At 54.9% G+C, this 14,681-nt stretch overlaps 1 protein-coding gene across 1 annotated transcript in view; it reads right to left on the bottom strand.

Annotated features, from left to right (window-relative positions):
* Positions 1-14,681, bottom strand: part of LIMD1 (LIM domains containing 1) — a 29,870-nt gene that overhangs the window by 5,599 nt on the left and 9,590 nt on the right. The window contains exons 3-4 of the mRNA XM_026034838.1: positions 10,560-10,661; positions 1,242-1,309 (exon numbers count right to left, since the gene is read on the bottom strand). Coding sequence (XP_025890623.1) covers positions 1,242-1,309; positions 10,560-10,661 — 170 coding nt within the window. The remainder of the gene's footprint in view (positions 1-1,241; positions 1,310-10,559; positions 10,662-14,681) is intronic.

Raw genomic sequence — 14,681 nt, 5'->3', positions numbered from 1 at the left:
TCTGCTCCCTTTGCAAACTGTATCTCCTATCACTTTGTCAGCATATGAAGACATAGATGGGGCACCCCCAGAGGATATTCAATAAAGATAGCAGATATATTATATACAGAATTGTTAGTTCTTTAAACTTTCAAGTTCTAAAATGAAGAACAACCAATTATATAACACCATGAATGCACATGCAAATAAAGCATTTACTAATAAGACTTGCATGTTTATTTGACCATGTGAATCTACAAGCCATGAATTTACATGTGTTTATCACAYACTTCCATCACAACACTTGTATATATATATGTATATATGCTTCAAAAACCGAATTCTGCCTTGGGCTGCTCTGTTACAGGTCTACTGAAACGTGTATGAGACTGGAATGTTGTCCCAACTCTTTTCCAGTTGGACCTTGATCACCTTTCAGCTGCTATTGCTAAGATCTAGTGGTAAGGACCTGATTGCCCTGCATGCAGTGTTGCACCCTTGGACACAACACAAAACCTATCCCCACAGGAACACACATTTGAAACACAAAATGTTTCAAATCCTGTCTGAACAGTGTGAACGCAAACTCGAAAAAATGAAATATCTTAAACACATTTGAATTAGATGTTTCTACTTTCAGCCTGTGCAGAATATGCTGGCAAGAAAAGAAGAGGATAACTGACTTTGACACTGCTAGACCTCCTCAGTAAGTGGCAAATAGAACTGCTCAAATCTCAGTGGTGTCTCAGTCTGTAAGACTTTGTCTTAGTCCGTGGGGGCTATAGAGGTTGTTGCCTTTCTGTGGGGTCAGGGCAGTCAGGAGTTTCTCCACCAGCCAAGGAGAGGATTGTAGGGCTGCTCCTTGTTCACAAGCCCCTGAGGGCAATGGGAAGACACCCATGAAGGTGCCCAAGCAAGGAGAGTTAATAGGRAAGAAAAGTTCCCTCGAGCCATTTATCTTGCTCTTACCTCCATGGCATTTCTACCAAGATCCCTTTTGAAGAAGCCATCACAAGTGGCTACAACTTCAAGTAACGCAGAGCCAAGGGTTCTCTCTCTGCTACTTCCACTACCACACACACAGTAGCCACCAGGCCACTGACCCAGCCAACCTGCCGAGTCTGGCACGTGGGTTAACAGAGGSTGTGCAGGGCCAGGGAACTGTACAACAAGCACGTGCAAGAGCCACAGGCACAGCACGGGACGCGCCGGCCCCGCGGGAGCGCTGCAGCCAGCGGCACGGGGACCATCTCTGCGCTCACCAGGAAATCTTCCTCACAGAACACCTTTCCGTTGACAAAATAAAAGGCTTTTCCTCTCAGCTTCCGACCTAAGGAGAAACAAAAAGGCAGAAGAGAAAGGTCAGTCGGGAGCAGGGATGAAAGCAGGAGCAGAACCTGGCTGCTGGAGACGCCTTTGGGCACGGAGCACTAAGCACACACAGCAGAGCAGCATCTCAAGTAACGGGCTGACCCACGACAAGGACATCCGACACCGGAGCCGGAAGACCCAGCTCCCACGTGGAGCACAGGGCTCCCCAGCCCCCAGCGAGCCTCCTCTAGCACCCTTCTAGAAAAGGGGACAGTCTAGAAACAGCTGCTTCCGCTGTTTCACAGCCTCTTTCCCCTACTAAACTCACCTGCCTAAAGTAGGTTTTGAAACTACCGACTGTCCTGGGCTGTGCCAGGGGCAAGAGACAAAACTGCAGCGCGGGCGCAGCCTGGGGACGTGCAGTGGGACCCTGGCCAGCAGGCCTGACCCCGGACACCCGGCACGCTGCAGGGGGTAAATACTGCTAAAASATTTCTCAGCAGTTGGTTTATAGACAGGCAAGACACCAGGGACCGGTCTGGAGCCCCCTCGGGGTGCCTTACAGCATCTATCCGCATGGTTTTCTTCACGGAATAACCGCGCTGGCTGCAAAGGACCAAGAAAAGGAGGAAGGTGAGCGAAGCCACGTCGATAACTGAGTCTTTCCCAGCCCCTGTGTGCACCAGAGGGCACTCTCCGGCTGGAAAGAGGCGCTCGCTGCAAGTGTGCGACGGCTCCGAGGTGGGAGAGCACCCAAACGCAGGCAGTGACCGTGGCTGGGCTGCCCTTGCCTCAAAGGCTTGCGCTGTGCCCGGGCACACCAGCGTCTGCTCCCCCGGGGACGCTGCAACACCCTGCCCCCATTCATCTCACGCTGACACCAAGGCCTGCGACACCAACGAGGCACCAAAATAAAACCATCCAACCTGGGGCTCGCTCGCTTTGTGTCCGGGTATGCCGAGGTGCGTGTCCATGGGACAGCGCCGCCGCCTGCGGACACGGCGYGGGATGAGCGGCACCGCCGCGCCGGCGGGGAGGGCGCAGCGAGGGGCTGCCCGGGCAGCACGGGGTGCTGCTTTACACACAGCACTGGGCTCCGAAGCCACCCAAAACGCCCGGGTGACAGGGCAGGCCACCGCTCTGCACGGGAGGAAGAGGCGCGAACGCGAAGGGCCCTTGGAGGAGGGAAGCGGGGAATGATTCCATTACTTTATTTGGGGAACAGGTGGCCATCGGGGCTATTTTTAGCTCCACGCTTCTCCATGACTTTCTTCTCTTGAAGTATCTGGCGGAAACCAATAGGAAAACTCATCAGGAAAAGCAGTAACCCAGGGGCACTGYGGAAAAGCCCCGTGAGCTCGGGGGAGCTGGGACCAAGGCGGGCAGGGGCGCCCGCAAGCAGAGATGACACCCACCCCTGCATGAGCCTGGGCATGTTAACGCTTGCCTTGCTGCTTCCCCGAGCTAKTGCTCTAACACCTGTTTGAAAAGCTGGCTCCTGGACGTATTTTCCTGTCCCTTCACCCTGAATTTAGCTAATCTTTCATCTGTAAAACTTCAGACAATTAAAATTCTTCAGTATTTCAACCCTATCCTCTTCACACGTTGTTAGGGGATTTCCCATTCCCTTCCCTGACGGGAGGTTAGATCCTCCTGCTTTTACGCACAGCTCATCCTCGCTATGTCCGTCTAACCCATGGAGCGGCTGCACCTTCCAGGTGACCTCGAGCTCCTCCAGGCACCAATTCCAGAGCATTCCCAGCTGGGTCCCAGTGCCTTGGTGCTGACCAGCCAGGCGCTGCCTCGCTGCTGACCGGGCTGCACTCCCACCATGCCAAGGCCCTTCCCGCCACCATCTCCTCCAACGACAGCCCTGTCCTTTGGGAGTTTATACCGGGAGAGGCTCCCTAGGCACTCGCAGCGGTGCGGCGCGGGTGTCGGCAGCTCGGATGCCGGGAGCCGGGCCGAGGCGCCGCTTTGGAAGTTGCTCTCCCAGTACTGGTTGCAGGCAGGACGGGGTTGGGAGATGAACCTGCACGTGCCATTTCTAAGGAGAGATTCTAAAACCCAGGTGTTTCTTAAGTTTCTGGAGTAGGTGAGTATCATCTCCTGACACGGCCAGGGGACAGCAGGCTGGAAGCAACACCCAAGGCACCAAGGATCAAACAAAGCTCCTCCTGAATCGGGGAGGACTCCAGCTCAGCCTGCTGTCCCTTCCCGTGTTTCCCGCTCCCCCTTGCAAGGCCATGAGAAGGTTCAGGTCCAGGTTCATTCGCAGCCCCTAGGCTCCACAGCAGGCACCTGCAGGCCCCGAAACCTCAGCCCCAGCCCCTGTGCAGACCCCGCTGCTGCCCCGTGCTCAGCAGGCTTCGCCAGGCCCCGCCGGCTGCTTGTTGAAGCCGGACACAGGAGAGAATCTGGCACAGGAGTGTTAATATTTCCAGTCTGCTGTTAATGTGGCGCTGCAGGAAGGAGTCCCTCGGGTGCCTGAATACACTCCAGATCACCTATATTCACTTTATGGTTAATAGGCATGCTAGTCTGGATCTGAGTCTTGGTGAAGCAAGGGCAGGAGGACGGGATCTCTCTTAAAAGCGGCTGCTCTAGGACACAGCAGCTCCATTAGCATGTGAATCGCTCCACTACAGCAGCTGTATTGTGTGATTGCAAAGGGGCCTCCGAGCCCCCCAGACCAGCAGAGGTGACAAAAACAAAGCTGGGAGAAGGGGCCGAGGCCCCAGGGAAGCCCTGGCTGCACTGCGGGCCCTGCGGAGCAGCAGAGCAGGCTGGTGCACGAAGAAGGGAGCGCYGTGCGGCCTCGGCGCCGCCGAGCAGCATCTCCCCGTGCCCTGAAGCGTCACCGAGCACTCCCGCTTTGTCTCCGTGCCTTTGCTTTTGAGGGAACTGCTCCCCAACACGCTGGGAGCTTCGATACCGAGGGACGAGATAAACTCGGGCTGCAGTGCGGGAGCCCTGCGGAAACACCTCGATGGAGCCCGCGCTCTGTCTCCCTCCATGCTGCTCCCRGGAGGGAGGCTCTGTTTTCCTGCGTCTCCCAATCCGGAGCACAAGCTGAGACTGCTCCGAGGATGGAGAAAGTCACCCCGATGCCACCATCTCCCTGACCGCCCCGGCCCTCCAGCTGYGGAAAGCTTCAGTGCCTCAAGTGAGTCCCTAGAAAACTACCCACGGACACTGCCCAAAACTTTGCTGGCAAATCCGCACAGTTCTCACAGCAGAAGTAATCTCAGGCCTGCTCTTAACCAAAAGCAGCAATCAGAAGGTTGCATTAAAAACCAAACTGACTAGAAAGGCTGGAGATATATATATATATGTATATGTGTTTGTATATATATATATATAAATAATATGTATAAAATATATATCCCCTCCGGCTTTCAACTTTTGTTCCCATTTTGTCCCTGTTCTCACCCAGTACAAAGACACCCACGACTGTAACTCACCACCCCGACACCGGACACGGGGCACATCCCGAGGAGCCGAGTGCCTCTGCTCCCTGCCGGCTGCGCCTCTCCAGCAGGGATAGCCACCGAGGGCTCCCTCACCTGAGACCCAGGCCGCCTCCAGCCRCTCTCCCCCTGCGCTGGCCGCAGCAGGAACGTGTCGTGTTGTCCTCCCACGACAGCCCTGCTGTTTTCCATGTGAAGCCACTGCTTCCTGTGGCAAAACGTGGAGATTTCCCCGCCGCGAGCTGGGCGGCCAAAGGCAAGAAGCCAGGGAGAACAAGGCAGCGATTTAGGTGGGAGCTGAAACATCCACAGATGCTTCCGCTGTCTCCAAACTGCCCGCGGTACCCGGTGTGCCTGAGTATTTACTGGGATGGCTCTGGCGGGAAATTCTTTAATAAAATCTTTCGCACAAGGGCTTTTGCGTGTTAATTTTATTAAAGGTATGCTGCAGGGTGGCTGCTAGCTCATACTCAGCACTGCTCCCTTGGAACATCTGTTCATTTCTCACACATGCAGATCAACACAGTGGTTTCGTACTGAGCATTCGCACGAGCCAATTACAAGAAATAAATTGTACCCCTGCTGAAGTAGCTGCTGGGTTCTGGCATCTGAAGGAAACAGCACAGGCGCCCGTGCCTAACAGGTTGCTGAGGGGCCCTTTACTGGGCCAGGGTGCCTGCCCTTCTGCCTGGAGCTGAGCTGCACCTTCCCCAAAGTGCYGCAGCCTGTGGGGCAGTTCAGCAGCCAGGAGCGAGCTCTTGTTTTCCTATGAGTTACATCCCAATGCGGGGCGTGTTTATACAAYGTGGTGGGCGCAGAGACACCCAAAGCTGCCTGGCTGTGGGCAGCCCTGCTTTGCAGGCGCCGCGGCCAGGGCGCTGCGCTCACCCTTACCTGGACTTGGGCCTGGGCTGCTGAAGGGCACTGGTCACCTCTCAGCACCGCTACCTCGTGTGACAAAACAGAGCCAAATCCTTCGGAGAGGCAGAACGCACCAGCTCTGCTGTGTCAAGCGCATCGCTGGCACTGCAGCCTGTTACTCTTACACAGACATCAACACTAAGCTGGGCTTTAGGGGAAAGAAAAAGAAAAAAAAGGCAATGTGGATATGCCAAAGGTCGCATTCTGCAATGTGGCAAACACGCAGGATTCCCCTTCCTCGGCACACGGGGTCAAAATCCGCTCCTTGTCCCAGCTTTCCTGCTCCGGTTTGACACCTGAGCCTCCCCCACACCACGCTGCCATCGGCTCTTTCTCTTCGACTTCCTTCCTTGCCTATTAATTCCCTTCACTGTCATCCCCGAGGCTTCCCTTGCACCTTCTTGGCTTCCAGATTTCCCGCAAGGACCACGGGGCTCGACTACAAGAGCGGCCTCCTCGGAAGAGCAGCGGCCATGGAGCTGAGACGGGCTCTTCCCCAGACCACCTGCAGCAGTCAGGCACCGGCTTAGCTGAGCCCTACAGAAAAACACTGAAACAATACGGGGTTACGTATRTATTTATGATTTATAACGTCTCCTTCCTAGTGAAATAATAAATACCAATATCTGGAAATAGCCACGTGGGTTTGGGGGGTGTTTCTTCCTGCATGTTCTGAGGACATGTCATAAACTAAGCGAGCTCTGATTGCTTTTCAGATAAACGGGAGTACTTGGGATCTCACAGCAACCTAAAAGGTTAATGTGTAACAAGCGACTTGTTAACTAAAAATGTTTGTCCAGCAACTGCAAAGAAAAGCAAAACAAATGAAACCAAAAAAAAAACCAAAACAAACAAACAAACAAAAAAACCAAGGAAGCAGCAGCAGATACCTCGAGTTTGTAGAAAAGCTGTAAGCTTTTTAAGGTTCTTTTTCAACTTATTTCCATAGCCTTAAGACAGATATTTTTACTAAAAGGGCATAAACAGCCCAAAGTTTCTTTTTCCCCCCTCTTGTCCTCTACAGAAAGCTACCCTGTTGGTGTGTCTGCTTTGGAACAAACAAGAAGATAAACGAGATATTTATGCCAGAGTAATCATTCTAAATCTGTTGCTCTGACCTCTATGCCAAATTCTCCCCATCGCATACCAGCGGCTCGGAGGGAACAGCCAATGCTTTTTCCTGACAGCTCAAACCTCTGCCGTACCCGTAACCCTACCCAACAAATTGCTCTCGTCTATGACTTATCTCTAATCATTTGTATATCAGAAAGCAGAGGGTATTCAGCTCGGGGAGGTACCACTTCTCCCCATGCCTTGGCAGAGCCCCTCTGCTCGCTGTATCTGGGAAAGCAAAGCAATGTTTGGACACAAATCCAACCCCAAGCAAAATTAGAAATCCCTACGAAAATGGCAAGGGCAAGACAGCAGATAAAAATATCCGGAGGACAATACACTTTACCTTAATAGGTAATTCTGTATATTTTATTTATTGGAGTGCAGATAKCCAGTGTTTGTTCCACCAGCACAGAGATTTTCGGGTTGAAATCCCGAGCMACCTTGACTTCTCAGAGTTAGTTTGTGCTGGACGGGCTCCAGGCCSAACTGCTCCTGGCCGTAAAAACACAGCCCGTAACTCCTCACTTCTCCGGACGGACCCAGAGCCTCCGCATGGGCTTGCAGCGGGGCAGACACCATCCAGGCAAATGGTTGTTTTGGGGGCAGGCAGAGGCCTCTCCCCTTCCCCCCGGCGGTACCAGGGCAGGGATCCCGGACGGGCTGCAGGGAGCCGGGTGCTCCCGTGCCAAGGGCGGCCCTGCATCGCGCCCCGCGTCCTCACGGAGAGAAATAGCCCACATCCTACTCCCCATCCTAACAGCCTAACAGAGAAGTAGCCCCAATCCATGCAGGAGCAGAGCCACTCTCCTCACGTGCCCTCCACTAGCTCGGGGCAGGGCAGCTCGTGCCCCCCAGGCCCCACCGGGCAGCTGAGGCCCAGGCTGTTTAGTCAGAAAGCCACCGTGGGGGTTCCCCGTGGGCAGCGCGTTGGAGCCGGCCTATCTGGAATAACCGGGAGCATCACCTTGGAACAGGCCCACACGGCGCTTCTGGCACGGGCCGAGACACAGCGGGAACACCTGCTGTCAGCAGCGTGGAGCCTCCTTCCCCCTCCACTACAACCAGGAACGAGTGGCGGGAGATGCTGCTACACAGCTGGTCTGGGCAGCAGGTAACCAAGAGCACGGATGTGGCTGCACCTCCCCGCTCTGCAGCGGGGGGCCCTGCTCGTTCTTGTTCCCTTGCCAGTGATGGGGCTGGAAAGGGGCAAACACCTCCTCGGAGGTATCCTTGGCACAGCACGAGCCATCCAAGGGGAGCCCCAATGCCCCGGCAGGGCCCGACCGAAACCCACGCCCGGGCAAGGGGATAAAACGTCGCCCTTTCCACGCGCGGGACGTCAGCAGGTCCCGCTCGCAGCAGCAGCACCGCGCGTGCCCGAGCGGCCGGCTCCGGCCCCGAGCCCCTCCTGGGGCAGGACATGCCCGGCTCCGCGGCACCTCTCCCTGCAAACAGGGCCTTTCCTGGAAACCTGCTTCCCGCTGCCTCTCTGACAGCAGCTAGGGTGTGTTTTCCAACACAACACTAAAGGGCACTGAGAAAAAAATAAGATTTCTGTCCGTCCTCCCGCAGCAGACAACTCGTCTGTAGTAATTGTAGAAACCTAAGACAGTTTGAACCGGCCATTTAATTAGTTCTAACGGGAGGCTGGTGGGAAGGGCAGTTTGGAGGCTTCCTGAACGCAAAGGGTAAAAAGTCCCTGCTGCAAAGCCCTGGGATGGAGCCACAAATTCTCTCTGCGGGAAAAGAGCTCAAATTAACTCGGGCGAGACAGAGCGGCAAGCTGCTGACCTGGGGCCTCTAGGAAATCGCCCTCACTTGCAAACACCCTTTTTCTTTCAGTTTTCCTCTCTTCAGGCAGATGACAGGGAAAGGCCCTTCTGAAAACATGAGGGGAGGGAGGGCCCTCGTTGGGCAGCTGGGAAACGAGCGGAGTTCAAGGTTCAGCTGTCATTAAATAGCACATGCACCTTGCTATATTTGTTCCCACTAAATAAAACACGTTCCCTTGCGGTCCTCTGACGAGTTTACAATGTTAAATATAACACAGAAAGAGAAAGCTCATCTCAGAAAACCAAACTGATGACTACAAATAAACAGACCGATTACTATTATTTTTGCTGCTGCTGCCTGACACAAAGCTCCATTTCCAAGAGCGCGGCGCCGGCTCCAGCGTCGGCAGAGCTGGACACAGAGCCCTCTGTGCTGGAGGCCTGGGCAGGAGCGGCAACGGGAGGCGCGGGCGCTCACCCCGCTCCACCGCAGCCTCCTTGGGGAATTCTCCCTCCTGGGGAGAATCCAGGTGCTGGAGCCGGCTCTACGGGCGAGCTCCACACTGCGCCTCGGCCAGGCTCGTCTCACTGCTCCATAGGCTTTGCAGGCAGATCTTGCAGGGCTCATCCTGCTGTCCTTCTCCGAGGATGGGCACAAATCCCAGTGGAAAGCAAGGATTCGGGAGGCACTGCTCCTCTCCCCATGGCTCCGTTGCCCTCTCTGCACAGCAGGCGTGCAACGCGGCTCGGGTAACTTAGTGTGCCACTAAGTGCTCTGACAGGAAGCCCCTCAGAAGCACAAAGCATTGGCACCTCGTAAAAATAAAATGAAATAAAAACACGATACAGATACACACAACGTATCCTCCCGATGCCCTTCTCGCTCCTGAGGGATAACCTGCTCCTGAGGGATAACAGAAGCAATAAAGCTGTTTTCAGAGCACCTATTTGCTGGCAGATTTGCGGGGCAGCAAGGTGAGAGGGAGGTTACACGTGGCAATATCTATGGGTAAAATCACAGTTATTCTCCCCATTCAGCAGGCCCTCATTTCCGGCACCCAGCAGGTCAGCCACTTCAGCACCCAACACGTTTTGCAGGCAGCTGCTCCGGAGCACGTGTTRCAGAGCCCAGGTGAGAGCTGGGCACCCTGCAGCGCCCAGCAGCAGCGTGTTCATGCTGAGCTGTGCATGTGCCCTGCACGCTGGGCACCCAGCAGAGCCCAGCAGCACCCAGCACCGTGTTCCTGCAGGATCAGCCTCACCCAGGCCACCCAGAACACATGCTCTTGGCCCAAGCTGCCCCTCCAGGCACCCTTTGCAGAGAAGGAGCCACGTCCCAAAACCCACGTCTGGCACAGGCAGAGGAACCRCTCCCTGACAGGACGCTCAGACACGGAATCGGGCAGCAGCTTTTTGGGTTAAACTAGCTGAGCTGGCTGCCACCCCACAGCGACTCAGCTGAGGCAGAAGCAATGTAAGGGAGGGGAAAGCTGCCTGCCCTTAGCAAAAGGTGCATCCTGCTTCCAGAGCCGCTGCCGCACGCCTCCAGCAAGCCCATGCCAACAAGGAAGGGGCTCACGGTGGTGCCTCTCCTTTGGATCGACAGACTGCAAGTCTAACTGGCCAAATAGCAAAAACTAGATGCCAGTTAAAGCACATTTACTGCTGCTTAAAAAAAAATACTCTCATAAATAAGGAGATGTGGCTACACCGAGACACAAAAGAATGAAACTAGCTGTCTCTCATACCAGAAAGCTGAAGGCAGGCAGAATCCAAAATATCTTTCCTAAATGCTTTGCAAGAGTCTATTCAAAAAGCAAACAGYGAACACCACCACAAAGGGACCCAGCTGAAACAAACTCCATCTGCCAGATAAGTGAATAACCACATCCTTTTTTCTCTTTTCCTTCTTCAAGACACACAAAACGTCGATCCACAAGGATGTGTCACAGGGCTCTGTGCCCGAAACGCGGCTGCGGAGGCCACTTACTGCAGGCTCCGCAGGTGAAGCAGCCGTCGTGGTAGAGGTTGCCCATGGCCTGGCACGCCTGGCTGGCTCCGTACACTCCTTTGCTGCACTTCACGCAGGTTCCTGGAAGAGACAAGGGAGGTCAGGGGGATTCGGAGCACGGATGGTTCCCGCGGATGAAGAGGTGAGGCAGGACGTGTGAGCAACCAGGTCAGGCCGAATTTAGGCCCAGACAACCCACTGCAACCACAAGATGAAGGTGACGGCAGCGTTACTCACCCTGAGGACTGCCTTTAGCAGCAGGCAGAGCGGCTGGCACAACAACAGGCTCGGAGCCCTGTTTGGCTGCAATTACATCCTCTTCCTCCTCCTATCCATTTCCAAAACTTTCATACACATTCAGAGAAACGTTAATGATCCTTCCAGAAGGCTGGGCACTAGTGAATGGTGCTTGGGGCTTTTTGCTGACGAATGTTTTCTCCTACTTAATGSGCAATATGAGCTTGTTGGTGGCAAGAGGAAAGTACAATTCTCTACTTGGTCCCTTTAAACCTTTCCATATTCAAACTCCTGACCCTTCTGCTGAAGGCTCCAAGCTACAGATTTCATGCTAAACTAGCATGAGACTGGGAATGTGAAAACCTGCTTCTCCTCCCTCCCAATGGTATGGGAAAAGAGAGCTCTAACACAAGTGCCAGATACACACAACGTATCCTCCCGATGCCCTTCTCGCTCCTGAGGGATAACCTGCTCCTGAGGGATAACAGAAGCAATAAAGCTGTTTTCAGAGCACCTATTTGCTGGCAGAAGCCAACGTGGATCTGCTTCTCAGGCAGCCCATGGGAAGGAGGGCCGGGCCCACACGGATGAGCCTGTGGAGTCACAGCCCACACGCAGCTTGTGCTGCACCCATAACTGAGGTCCTCCAAAAGCTTAAGGCAAAGAGAGATTTGTGCAAAACAGGCCAGCCCAGACTCATGGCTGGACCTGGCCTTGTCCTTTGAGAAATAAACAGGCACCGCGTAACAGGTTACAGGTAAAACCTACAGCGGGGKGGTTGTGCCCTTCTGCACCCACAGGACCACATTTAATGAGCAGGGACCAGACTGGGGTTATACGGCCCTATTCCGCATCCCAGAAAACCCCTTTTGACAACAAAGTAAGAAACGACAGTGGAAGAACCGCTCCATGGGCGCACGTGGGGGCCCTGTCGGGAAGGGCCGAGCAGCCGGGTGGGCCGGCAATGCCCAGAGCGGCGCCGCGTCCCGAGCGGCGCCGCATCCCGAGCGGCGCTGCTCCGAGCCGGAGCCATCCCCGCGCGGAGGGCACCGCTCGCGGCTCCGGGCTCCGCAGCGCTCGCGCGGCCCTGGCGCCGCGCAGAGCAGCTCCCTGGGCAGGCAGCAGGGCAGAGCAGGCCCGTGTGTTCACCTCAGGCCTTACCCCGTGCTCTCCAAGGCAGAATCACCCCCCAACTATCTCCAAATTGCCCCCTGGCACTTGCTTTAATCCGTGTTTACTTCAGCTGTCTCTATTTTACCAAAGATGGGCAGCGTGAGCAGAGACAAGGGGAACTGTCTTTTGCTATTCCRTGGGGAGCTTTCGGATGCTCCTTCACTTCCTGACCTCTCCTTCCCCTGCTGCTCCGACCGCTTCACTCGGACTACTCGGAGCCCTGGGATTGTAAATCACATCTTGCTGGACCTGGCCCAGCAGAGCGGAGAGCCCGATCCAACCGGAGAGCCTTAGTCATGCCGTGGCTGGCAAAACTCCACCAGAGCCATCAGGAAGGCCTGGTCCTTGCTAGGAAAAGGGCCACGTGCTCAAGACAGCGCTGGGAAGTAACCCCCAGTGCGGGGGGTTACTCCTCCTGTGAGTGCGGGCCCGAGCTGGGGGACAAGCCCCTCCTGCTGCCCAGTCCCGTGAGGGCCTCCGTGCTGCCCATGGGTGCTRAAAACGCTCGGCACCCACGCAGGGCAGCACAGGGCTGCCCAAAAGCACCCACTCCACTTGCTCCGCTCCAACAGCACTCCACTTCCCGACCTGACACCCGAGCTTGGCCGCGCGCCCGCCCCGACGTGCAGACTGGCACCGGCCTGGCCAAACTCGCTGCTGCTTCTCAGATCAGACGGATTTAGCTCGCTTATTTACCGAAACAACCCCCCAAAGGTGCATCCAGATGCACTCAATAATTAAGGATGAGTTACGCAAGCATTTCAAAACGATAAGAACGTCTGCCTTTGCCAACGCACGTGTTCCCTCACAAATGCGTACATCTGCTCCAGCCCAGCACGTTGTGCAATCATCTGCCACAGAAACTAAGGGCTGACTCGTAACATTGCCTATCGGCTTCAGCAGAGCACAGAGGAAAGTTCTGAGAGCAGAAAATCTGCAGGCTTTGCTGCTTATAAGTCTTCTTTCCATGGCAATCCCGAGGTTTTCCACAGAAACTATGTATTTATTGCACTGCGAGCGCCTACATTTTTCCCTTGCTCATGCCAACGAGYGGCTGCTCCAGAAAATCGCCGTTGCGCTCCCATTTCCTCCCTTCCACGAAGCTGCCGGCCTGGCGACGCCGCCGGACCCGTGCGGGCAGCAACGTGGGCCGGGAGGGCGGCAGAGGCGCCGGAGCCCGCGCGCCTTCCCCTTCGCCGCCTCRTGCCCTGCGCGCCCGCGGGCGCGCGCCCAGGCCCCCAGAGACACTGCAGGGGTGTCACACGGAGAGCGGGAACCACAGAACCCCTAAGGCTCGGAGGGACCTCTGGGAATATCTAGTCCAACCTCCCTGTACGTGCAGGGTCACCTAGAGCACGGGGCACAGGGCTGCGTCCAAGGGGATTGTGAAGATCTCCARAGAGGGAGACTCCACAGCCTCCCTGGGCAGCCTGTTCCAGGGCTCTGTCACTCTCACTGTCAAGAAATGTTTCCTTAAGTTCCTGTGGAACTTTTGGTGCCTCAGCTTGTGGCCGTTTCCTCTAGTCCTATCGCTGGCCACCACTGAACAGAGGCCGCCCCCTCCTCCTCACTGCCTCCCTTGAGGTATTTATACACGCTGATCAGGTCCCCCCTCAGCCTCCTCTTCTCCAGGCTGAACAGGCCCGGCTCCCTCAGCCTCTGCTCACAGAGCAGATGTTCCAGGCCCCTGATCATCCTCATCATCCTCTCTCCAGTAGCTCCACATCCCTCTTGTCCCGGGGAGCCCAGAACTGGACACAGGCTCCAGATGTGGCCTCACCAGGGTGGTGTAGAGGGGAACATTCCCCTTTCTCGACCCGATAGAGACGCTCTCCTAAACCACCTCTGTCTATYCTGGGAAAGGCCTTCATCCTGGGAAAGGCCTTCACAGAGGCTTCGGAGCATCCATGTGTTTCCCCCAAGGTGCTATGCCCAATAGATGCCATAGGATCCCGTGCCCCAAAGGCTYCCTGAGCTCTCAGAGCCACAATCCTCCTTTCCTAAACCTCCAGACAGACCCCTCTCCTGCCCCATCTTTCCTTCTCCCTCCCACGATCTCACAGGATGTGCCCTATTCCATCTCCTGCTTACTCTTGCTAGTTATTCCTTTAAATATTTCAGCCCCTTAAGATACGAAAAACAGAAAAAGGCACAAAATGAAAAGGCTTTTAAAATAAACTGATGTTGTCTGTAAAGATGCAGTGCATTAAATTACTTCACCATGTACTAACCAACCACACTATAAATATTTAAAAATGTCTTATGGCAAGGTTATAAATGACAGATTGGCAAATGAAGAGCAGCGTTAGGCAAAGCCTGTGCTGCAGTTTGTTACATTCTTTTCTTACATCTGCTCAATCTTATTTAAAAGCCAATTAAACCTTGCTAGTGAAAACRGCATTATTCTAGGGAGTCTTTTCTCCTTCCAGCTGCAGTGCTCCACAGCACTCCCGGCAGCACACTTGAACCTTCATCTCCGACTCCGACCCACCCCGATAGCCAGAAAAAGGTGACTTTTACTGATTTTTTCCTTCCCACTATTTTTGCCACTCGCTCTGCTGCCACAATGATCCTGTTCTTCCAGCTCCGGCTTCGCATGGAAAAAGAAACTACCTGTTATGGAGGCCGGGTGCCTCACCAGCCTCATCCCAGGCGGAGCAGCAGAGCCGGCATCCAGCCTCCATCCCCCTC

This window comes from Nothoprocta perdicaria, unplaced genomic scaffold (assembly GCF_003342845.1).
Source record: "Nothoprocta perdicaria isolate Ctin4 unplaced genomic scaffold, notPer1 scaffold_150, whole genome shotgun sequence".
Lineage (NCBI taxonomy): Eukaryota > Metazoa > Chordata > Aves > Tinamiformes > Tinamidae > Nothoprocta > Nothoprocta perdicaria.
Note: the sequence above shows the minus strand (reverse complement) of the source record. Positions and strands in the feature narration are given on the sequence as shown.